Below are 10867 nucleotides of genomic sequence, written 5' to 3' on the forward strand. Positions count from 1 at the left end.
TCCTGCTCGACATTTTAGATTTCACTTCAACAGAGTCTGGGTGTACTGTCTCCTCCGAGAACATGCCAACACTGGCAGAGTGAAACTCTCTCTGGTCCGTGTCGGGCACCCTCGGTGCTGCCCCTCTGACAGCTCAGCCCTCCCTCAGTTGCTGCATCGGCATTGTACGGCTGCATTGTCTGTGGAATGGGACTGGGACTGGGACTCTCAGCCCATTGACCTCGCAAGTGAAGGGAATAGTCACCCTCTCTCCACACCCCTCTCCAGCTTCTCAAAACGCCTGACCATATAAAAACCCCAACTTGGCCTTCACCAATTTAACGTTCCATTAATAATAATAAAAAACACAGAGATAAACTCAGCAGGTCTGGCAGCATCTGTGGAGAGAGAATCAGAGTTCATATTTCGGGTTTAAATGACCCTTCTGCAGAACTCATTCCCTTATTGTTCTATCAGGATTATCCCAAGCTCAGGTCAGTCTTAATATCCCTCCTGAATTCAGGAAGTGATCCCAGTTACTTGCCCTTGACCCTCTGTTCTTTAAGAGTTCCTGATGATGTGTGAGTGAATATTTGTCTAGGTGTGTTGCTAACCGTGCTTCCTTCCGCCTCTCTCTCTCTCTCGAGGTGTGGAACACTGGCTCCTGTGAGTTTGTGCGCACGTTGAATGGTCACAAGCGAGGCATCGCCTGTCTGCAGTACAGGGACCGACTCGTGGTCAGTGGTTCCTCCGATAACACAATCCGGTATGTCTCTTCCCATCTCACACCTCTCTCAAACTACACTCCCCGCGGCAAGTCCTTGCTTCGTTCAGTCACAGAGTGACCATCAGCGCCATGCATTAACTTGCAGTTCAGCTGTGCCAGTTGCAATATCTTTAAACTCTCTGCTTGTTTTGGGCAGGAACAGAGCTGGGTAAAAGGAACCCGGTGAATTTAGGTGATCTTTTTCATTTTAAACGCATTTTATTCAAACTTGTATCAAAGTAGGTTACAGCAAATAAACACTCCGGGAAACAATCTTCCCAACAATCAACTATACAGTTTGTACAGATTTTCCTGGCCCCCCCCCCCCCCCCCCGGGTGACTAATGGCCCCTCGAAGACGGTCCCAAACATCCCCCACCTTTTCTCGAACTCCCCTGCTGAGCCCCTTAACTCATACTTTATCTTCTCTAACCGCAGGAAGTCGTACAGATACCCAACCGTGCTGCTACCCCCGGTGGCGATGCCGACCGCCACTCCAGCAACATCCGTCGCCGTGCAATCAGAGACGAGAAGGCCATGACATCGGCCTTCCTCCTCTCCATGAGCTTCGGCTTCTCTGAAACCCCAAATATCGCCACCAAAGGGTCCGGGTCCAGTCCCTCCTCCACTATCCTGGCTAAGACAGCGAACACTCCCGCCCAGAATCTTCCCAATTTTGCACAACCAGAAACATGTGTGCGTGTTTCGCTGGCCCCCGCCCACACCTCTCACACTCATCTGCTACCCCCTGAAAGAACCCACTCATCCGAGTCATATGCACCCTGTACACCACCTTAAACTGTATCAGGCTCAACCTTGCACAAGAGGAGGTCCCATTTACCCTTCACAGTGCCTCACTCCATACACCCCAATTGATCTCCATTCCCAACTCCCCTTCCCATTTCTCCTTGATCTTCACCACCCGCTCACCTCCCTGCTCCCCCAGCCACTTTATATATCCCCAATTCTTCCCTCCCCTTCCACATCCGGAAGCAGCAGTCGCTCCAGCAGGGTGTATCCCGGCAATCTAGGGAATCCCTTCCAGACCTTTCGTGCAAAGTCCCTAACCTGTAGATACCTGAACTCACTGCCCCTCGGCAGCTCTACCCTCTCCCTGAGCTCCTCCAGACTAGCGAACCCTTCCTCCAAATACAGATCCCTCACCTTGACCAGCCCCACATCCCTCCACCTCCTGTATACACTATCCATCCTCCCCGGCTCAAACCCATGATTCTCGCACAGCGGCGTTAGCACCGACATCCCTTCCACCCTAAAATGCCTCCTCAGCTGATTCCATATCTTCACCGTTGACTGCACCACTGGGCTCCCTGAATCCCTACTCTGAGCCATTGGCAATGCTGCCGTCACCATAGCCCTCAAACTAGACCCCTCACAAGATTCCTTCTCCATCTTAACCCACTCTACCCCTTCTCCTTCCCACCACCGCCGCACTCTGTCCACATTCGCCGCCCAATAATAATGGAGCAAGTTTGGCAACACCAACCCCCCCCCCTGCTGCCTCTGTCTCTGTGGCAGGGTCCTCCCCACCCTCGGCACCTTCCCACCCCCCCCCCCCCCACCCCCGCTGCCTCTGCCTCAGGGTCCTCCCCACCCTCGGCACCTTCCCCCCCCCCCCCCCTGCTGCCTCTGCCTCAGGGTCCTCCCCACCCTCGGCACCTTCCCCCCCCCCCCCCCCTTCCTGCTGTCTCTGCCTCAGGGCCCTCCCCACCCTCGGCACCCCCCCCGCCTCTGCCTCAGGGTCCTCCCCACCCTCGGCCCCCCCCCCCCTGCTGCCTCTGCCTCAGGGCCCTCCCCACCCTCGGCACCCCCCCCGCCTCTGCCTCAGGGCCCTCCCCACCCTCGGCCCCCACCCCCCCCCCCCCCCCTGCTGCCTCTGCCTCAGGGTCCTCCCCACCCCCGGCCCCCCCCCCCCCCCCCCTGCTGCCTCTGCCTCGGGACCCTCCCCACCCTCGGCCCCCCACCCCCCCCCTGCTGCCTCTGCCTCAGGGCCCTCCCCACCCTCGCCCCCCCCCCACCCTCGCCCCCCCCCCCCCCCCCCCCCCGCTGCCTCAGGGTCCTCCCCACCCTCGGCCCCCCCCCCCCCCCTCCCGCTGCCTCAGGGTCCTCCCCACCCTGCCCCCCCCCCCGGCTGCCTCTGCCTCAGGGCCCTCCCCACCCTCGGCACCTCCCCCCCTATACAAAGTCAGAGATGATTGTGTCCACTTTCCGAAAAAGGCCTTTGGTATAAAGATGGGGAGAGCCTGAAAGATAAACAAGAACCTCGGCAGAATATTCATTTTCACCACTCGGACCCACCCTGCCAACGCTAAGTGCCGTGTATCCCACCTCTTAGATCCTCCCTGGCCTCCTCCACCAGCTTCGTTAAGTTTCACTTACGGAGCCCCGTCCATTCCCTCGCTACCCTGATTCCCCAAGTACCTAAACCTATCCCTCGCTACCGTAATGGCATCCCCATAAATTAGCCGCTGTGCCAGCTCTTCACCGGAATACCTCGCTTTTCCGACATTCATCATAGAACATAGAACGTACAGCACTGAACAGGCCCTTCGGCCCTCGTGTTGTGCCGAGCCATGATCACCCTACTCAACCCACGTATCCACCCTATAACCCGTAACCCACAACCCCCCCCTTAACCTTACTTTTTAGGACACTACGGCATTTAGCATGGCCAATCCACCTAACCCGCACATCTTTGGACTGTGGGAGGAACCGGAGCACCGGAAGAAACCCACGCACACACGGGGAGGACGTGCAGACTCCACACAGACAGTGACCCAGCCGGGAATCGAACCTGGGACCCTGGAGCTGTGAAGCATTTATGCTAACCACCATGCTACCGTGCTGCCCTTATGTATCCCGCGAACTCTCCAAACCTCCCCAACAGGCCCATAATCCTTCCCATACTCTCCAACGGATCCGAAACATACAGCAAGAGGTCATCGGCATAGAGCGACACCCGATGCTCCCTCTGTCCCCTCATTATCCCCTGCCACTCTGCCAACCCCCTGAGAGCCATCGCCAATGGCTCTATGGCCAGCGCAAAGCAGCAGCGGCGACAGCGGGCCACTCCTGCCACGCGGTGGTGTTTTTCATGTTGCTTTGTCCCCCAGCATTCGGCGACAATTGGGTGCTTTTTCTTCCTTTCCAGCACTGGTTGCTGAAAGAGCGCTGACCAATGTTGGGGCAGTAAGATCCCACAGACAGCATTGTGTTGGTTCCCAGATAATGATGTTGGTTGAGGTTGACCAGAGTCACCGGGCAGGCCTCCCTCCTCTACTCTGCTTCCAGCCGGAAGCTCAATGTAACATCGTGCGGAATGCGTGGCCCCTCCATCATTGCAGCATTCCCTCCGGACTGCACTGAACCTGTGGCCCGAATAACGGTGCGAGTCTCTGCAACTGAGGATTTAACCTGCTGGGCACTGAGGTGCAAGCGTTGCCTGCTGAACTCTCTTCTTTAAATGGGCTGAGCATTTGCTTGTTAACCTGGGCACAGAACCGGACGTACATCGCCCACCATTCAACAACAAGGCCTCTCCTGTGTGGAAAATGGCACTGACCATGAACCCTCTGTAAATGCTCACAGACATCTCCCACTTTACTCATTGTCCAACTGCTCACCTCAACAATAAAAGTTTGCATTTATATAGCACCTTGATCACTGTAAAACACTTCCAGGAGCTGCACAGCAATGTCATCAGGCACAATCTGACCCGACAACCTGAGGGGATATTAGGGCCCATCGGCCGGAAACTTTGACTTGGGTTTTAAGGAGAGCATCTTGAAGATTGAAAGAGAGTTTTCCTTTCCGCGCTTTCGGCTCAGTTATTCTTGCTTCAAATTCCCCCTGCTGACTTTTTGCCCCTCTGATTGATGTGCCCCTGCTGCAGGCTGTGGGATATCGAATGTGGAGCATGTCTGCGGGTCCTGGAGGGCCATGAAGAACTCGTTCGATGCATTCGTTTTGACAACAAGCGAATAGTTAGCGGAGCTTATGATGGGTAAGCAAGAGAGAAAGGTCAATGATATATCGATTTTCTCATCCCACCCATTTTCAAAATGAGCTTTGAAGGCAGTAAAATAGTTTTTGAAATATATTCACTGTCATCATATAACGTTTCATCTGGGAGGTGGCCCCTCTGACAGTGCGGCAGCTCCCTCAGTACTGACCCTCTGACAGTGCAGCACTTCCCTCAGTACTGACCCTCTGACAGTGCGGCACTCCCTCAGTACTGACCCTCTGACAGTGCAGCACTCCCTCAGTACTGACCCTCTGACAGTGCGGCACTCCCTCAGTACTGACCCTCTGACAGTGCGGCACTCCCTCAGTACTGACCCTCTGACAGTGCGGCACTCCCTCAGTACTGACCCTCTGACAGTGCAGGCACTCCCTCAGTACTGACCCTCTGACAGTGCGTCACTCCCTCAGTACTGACCCTCTGACAGTGCGGCACTCCCTCAGTACTGACCCTCTGACAGTGCGGCACTCCCTCAGTACTGACCCTCTGACAGTGCAGCACTCCCTCAGTACTGACCCTCTGACAGTGCAGCACTCCCTCAGTACTGACCCTCTGACAGTGCGGCACTCCCTCAGTACTGACCCTCTGACAGTGCGGCACTCCCTCAGTACTGACCCTCTGACAGTGCAGCCTCCCTCAGTACTGACCCTCTGACAGTGCGGCACTCCCTCAGTACTGACCCTCTGACAGTGCAGCACTCCCTCAGTACTGACCCTCTGACAGTGCGGCACTCCCTCAGTACTGACCCTCTGACAGTGCGGCACTCCCTCAGTACTGACCCTCTGACAGTGCGGCACTCCCTCAGTACTGACCCTCTGACAGTGCGGCACTCCCTCAGTACTGACCCTCTGACAGTGCGGCACTCCCTCAGTACTGACCCTCTGACAGTGCGGCACTCCCTCAGTACTGACCCTCTGACAGTGCGGCGCTCCCTCAGTACTGACCCTCCGGCATTCTGAGCCGATTGGGCAGGATTGAAATGTAATGTCGCTGCTCAAGCAGGATCTATATTTGTACAACATCAGCATGTGTTTATATAGCACCTTCCATCGATGAGTCTCCTGCAATCTGGCACTTTGGGAAATAGCTGAGTCTCTGACTGTTCACAACGCTGGCAGAGGCCTGAGATAATCCAAAGCTGACCTGACCACACACACACCTTCGTGTTTATTTAGTTTGGCTTCTCTTTTCTGTTTTGTTTTATAGCAAAATTAAAGTGTGGGACCTGGTGGCTGCATTGGACCCCCGATCTCCAGCTGGGACTCTCTGTCTGCGAACATTGGTGGTAAGAATCCAGCTTCTGACTGAATTCCAGATATCCCTTCAACTGACCTGCTTCATGGGCGGCACGGTGGCACAGTGGTTAGCAGTGTTGCCTACAGCGCTGAGGACCTGGGTTTGAAAGGGCAGCACGGTAGCATTGTGGATAGCACAATCGCTTCACAGCTCCAGGGTCCCAGGTTCGATTCCTGGCTGGGTCACTGTCTGTATGGAGTCTGCACATCCTTCCCCATGTGTGCATGGGTTTCCTCCGGGTGCTCCGGTTTCCTCCCACAGTCCAAAGATGTGCAGGTCAGGTGGATTGGACATGATAAATTGCCCTTAGTGTCCAAAATTGCCCTTAGTGTTGGGTGGGGTTACTGGGTTATGGGGATAGGGTGGAGGTGTGGGCTTGGGTGGGGTGCTCTTTCCAAGAGCCGGTGCAGACTAGATGGGCCGGGTGGCCTCCTTCTGCCCTGTAAATTCTATGAAATTCTATGAATCCCGGCTCTGGGTCACTGTCCGTATGGAGTTTGCATATTCTCTCCGTGTCTGCGTGGGTTTCGCCCCCACAACCCAAAAGACGTGCAGAATAGGTGGATTGGCCACGCTGAATTGCCCCTTAATTGGAAAAAATAATTGGGTACTCTAAATTTGTTTTTTAAAAACTGACCTGCTTCATTTATCACGAACATGTGCTGTGTGATCACACTTCTCCTGTAATCAGAAAGCTGTGGTTTCAGTCTGGGAGCACTTAATGATAACACAAACGTTCAGCAAGTCTTTCAGAAGGTAAATGTTAACCTCACCTTTACTGCAAGGTCCTTGTGGGTCTCAGTAAGAGAGCCTTGCTGCAGGGATTATAGACCTTCTGTGACACCGCACCTCCACTGCGATCTCTGCTCTTGGTGTCCTGACCCAAGGAAAGATGTAAAGGTCATGTTGGGGCTGTACAGGGCTTTGGTGAGGCCACAGCTGGAGTAGTGTGTTCAGTTCTGGTCACCGCACTATAGGGAGGATGTGATTGCCTGGAGGGGGTACAGAGGAGATTCACCAGGACGTTGCCTGGGATGGAGCGTGTCAGCTGGGAAGAGAGGCTGGAGCAGAGAAGGCCGAGAGGGGACCTGATTGAGGTGGATAAGATGATGAGGGCGACATGGGAAGGGTGGATAGAAAGCAACTCTTCCCCTTCGTTGAATGGTCAATAACAAGGTTTCGAGGGAATTTTCACCCAGAGGGTTGTGGGAATCTGGGATGCACCCACTGCCTGGGAGGCAGGAAACCTCACAACCTTTAAAAAAGTACTTGGATGAACAAATGTCACAACATTCAAAGCTATGGGCCACGTGCTGTGAATTGGGTTTCGTGTAGTTTTGTTGGTGCAGACTCAATGGGCCTGAGGGCCTCTTCTGTATGATTCTGTGATCTGTTCAAAAACTACGGAACAGAAAACTGTTATCCTTGCAGATCAAACCTTGCTTACTGTCAGTGGCCTGAATTCTCTGTGTTCTGAATTCTCTGTGTTCTGAATTCTGTGTTCTGAATTCTCTGTGTTCTGAATTCTCTGTGTTCTGAATTCTCTGTGTTCTGAATTCTCTGTGTTCTGAATTCTCTGTGTTCTGAATTCTCTGTGTTCTGAATCCTCTGTGATCTGAATCCTCTGTGATCTGAATCCTCCGTGATCTGAATTCTCCGTGATCTGAATTCTCAGAGTTGCGAATTCTCAGAGTTGCGAATTCTCAGAGTTGCGAATTCTCAGAGTTGCGAATTCTCAGAGTTGCGAATTCTCAGAGTTGCGAATTCTCAGAGTTGCGAATTCTCAGAGTTGCGAATTCTCAGAGTTGCGAATTCTCAGAGTTGCGAATTCTCAGAGTTGCGATTTCTCAGAGTTGCGAATTCTCAGAGTTGCGAATTCTCAGAATTGCGAATTCTCAGAGTTGCGAATTCTCAGAGTTGCGAATTCTCAGAGTTGCGAATTCTCAGAGTTGCGAATTCTCAGAGTTGCGAATTCTCAGAGTTGCGAATTCTCAGAGTTGCGAATTCTCAGAGTTGCGAATTCTCAGAGTTGCGAATTCTCAGAGTTGCGAATTCTCAGAGTTGCGAATTCTCAGAGTTGCGAACCCTGTGCACAAGCTGAAAAAGGAACAACATTATCAGGAAATAAATTAACCTTTCAGGATGCTCCCCGGCCCACTCTGTTCTGAAGGGGACATTGCACAAGCTTCTCCCAGTCAGATGGGTAATCACAGCAGAGATTGCACAGAATGGGCCAATGGAGTGTGGAAAATGAGTTAATCGCATTGAAGCAGACACCATTCTTAGAGAGCTAAAACAGGGTGGATACTGAGAGGCTGTTTCACCTGGCGGGAGAGTGGAGAACTCGGCCGTGTAGACACAGGATAAGAAGCGAGTCACTTAAGAGTGAGGTTGAGAAATGTCTTCACTCAAGAGGGATGAGAACCTCTGGGTTTCTCCGAGCGTTGTGAACGGTCTGTGAATGAGCATGCTCAGCCTGTGCTTGAAGGACTTTTGGATACGAGGGAATTGTGTTTGAAAGTGGAGTTGATGAGGAATATTGGATGTGGAAGCAGGTTTGAGAGGCTGGATAACTGACTCTGGCCCTGTGTTCAGCAGAAGGAGGTAGTTAGGAAACTGACTGGAATACAGGCTGTTTTTCGGGGGGGGAACACTGCACTTTGATTCTCACCGTCCCACGGGTCAGCCTCAGTATCAGGAATGTGAAGCCAGTTCATCAGCTTTCTTCTAATAATGTTTCCATCACCTTCCTCCTGTTTTTCTCTCTCTCTCTCTCTACTGTGCAGGAGCATTCCGGGAGAGTATTCAGGCTTCAGTTTGACGAGTTCCAGATAGTTAGTAGTTCTCACGATGACACCATCCTGATCTGGGATTTCCTGAATGTGCCCTCCGATCAAGGGGACGGCTCGCAGTCAGCACCCCGCACGTACACCTACGTCTCCAGATAGGTGTGGGTGTCTCGTGTCAGACTGGTTGTGGTAAGTTGGGTACAGAACGCGTGTTGCCCCATTGCCATCACCCCCATTCTTTGTGAAAAGCGGGGGCGGGGGGGGGTGCTCTGATTTCTTGGCCAAACGAGCCCAGTGATGTGGGTTTCGATTCCAGCCGTGACTTTTCTTCTTCTGTGAAAGGCGAACCAGTGTCCTGCTCAGCTGGCAGCTGCAGATGTCTGGTTCCTGGTTGGTGACTCATCATCAAACCAGAGTAACCAACGGCATTCCAACCAATCCTAGCTTAAATTCTGGGCGGCAAGGTTGGGAGTTGCAGAGATCCGCAATTGGTGCAAACCTTCTAACGAGCAGTGAGAAAAAGAATGCTGATCTTTCGGTGACTTGCTGGATCTCTGCAAATCTCTCCCTGCACGCTCCCCGCCGTTATGATTCTTTGTAATAAATTTGAAGGCCCTTTCTTATCAAAACCACATTTTGGGAACCTTCACTCCGGAAGGTACAAAATGTAGAGCCACTGTGCGAGAGGGCAAGGGGAGGCAGATTTAACAGGGAGTGCAACCGCTTTGAGACTTGCCGTTTGAGAGGCCCAACACGTTGTCCTGATGTAAAGGGTTGATGTTTCTCCTCTCTTCTCTCCCTCTCTTTGTCTTCTCTTCAGGATGTCCAAAATGCAGCTTTTTGGCACTTATTAAAAAAAACAACGACCCTGCGCCACACATTCATACAAGGAAGCGGTCATTTTGACGGGGACATTTCAGGATCTGGGGTAGTGAGCAGTGAGTGCCTGCTGTGTGGCGGATGCAGCATTTGAGAGAGCAGAAAAACAAATCCCTACATATCATTGCATCAACGGAAGAAGTTTTAACTGGATCTCCACCTCCATCTCAAAGCAACTAAACCCTGTTCATTTTGTAAATTTGTACGGACTGATTTCTGGAAGGAACTTTTGAAGACGAAGCAAACCCGTGAAAAATCTTCTGAAAGGGAAGAGCGAGGGGGGGGGGGGGGGGGAGGGGGGCCTGGATTTGGTGATGGGTTCTGCTGAAACGTCTGTACTGTTGCAGATTATTTTGTTCTTTCTCCCCCTTAACATCAGAGTTTGAAGACGCTCCCCGACCTAATGACAGCGAGCCCCAGAGAGTGGGAGATGGCAGGTGTGAGCTGGGCCTGGTCGAGGTGTCTCTGGGCCTTGGAAACAAACTGGTTGTGGGGAGGGGGATGTGGGGGGGGGCTGAGGCACGATTGGAGAGAGAGGGAAAAATGAAATGAGCCAGACTCGCTTTTCTTTAATAATACCCCTCCTTCATCCCGGCTGGAGGACAGAATCAGGCTCTTCCGTGATGCCATGGCCAGACAGCCTGTGATGGATATCAGCTTGGATACGATGGTGAGGCTGCTGCCCATGGACTGTGCTCCAGTAAAGATCTGGGCCTTGCAGAGGGCAGGGGGAGAGAAGTGGAGACATGGCATCAGGAGTTTGATTTGAGTCACTCCTCAGGGGTGTGTTCTTCAATAACCAATAAAGCATTGCAACTTTGCAGTGGAGAGTGCGATGTTGGGATTGTTCTCCGATTAATCACTTGTTCTCACTGTGACGTGGAGCTGGCTGGGAAGGGGGGGGGGGGGGGGGGGGGGGTTGGAGGGGGTTGTTGGTGATGGATTTGGCCTTGGCTCCTGGTTCCAATCACTACACGATGCCTAAACTGGTATCAGAGATGGCAGGATCAGGCTCGGCCACGGAGCTGAAAAGCCTGCTGGGAGGGAGGGAGGGAGGGGGGCAGAGTCACGAGCGGCCCTGGAAAGCTGTACCCTATCCCAGTCAAAGTGGCAGTCGTCT

At 53.0% G+C, this 10867-nt stretch overlaps 1 protein-coding gene across 2 annotated transcripts in view; it reads left to right on the forward strand.

Annotated features, from left to right (window-relative positions):
• Positions 1-9720, forward strand: part of LOC119957351 (F-box/WD repeat-containing protein 1A-like) — a 28145-nt gene extending 18425 nt beyond the window's left edge. For both annotated transcript variants that reach the window (XM_038785266.1, XM_038785267.1), the window contains exons 8-12: positions 627-745; positions 4655-4765; positions 5990-6068; positions 8866-9057; positions 9689-9720. In XM_038785266.1, the coding sequence (XP_038641194.1) occupies positions 627-745; positions 4655-4765; positions 5990-6068; positions 8866-9027 (471 nt within the window). In that variant the 3' untranslated portion in view covers positions 9028-9057; positions 9689-9720. The remainder of the gene's footprint in view (positions 1-626; positions 746-4654; positions 4766-5989; positions 6069-8865; positions 9058-9688) is intronic.
• Positions 9721-10867: the final 1147 nt, after the last annotated feature.

Source organism: Scyliorhinus canicula, chromosome 26 (assembly GCF_902713615.1).
Source record: "Scyliorhinus canicula chromosome 26, sScyCan1.1, whole genome shotgun sequence".
Lineage (NCBI taxonomy): Eukaryota > Metazoa > Chordata > Chondrichthyes > Carcharhiniformes > Scyliorhinidae > Scyliorhinus > Scyliorhinus canicula.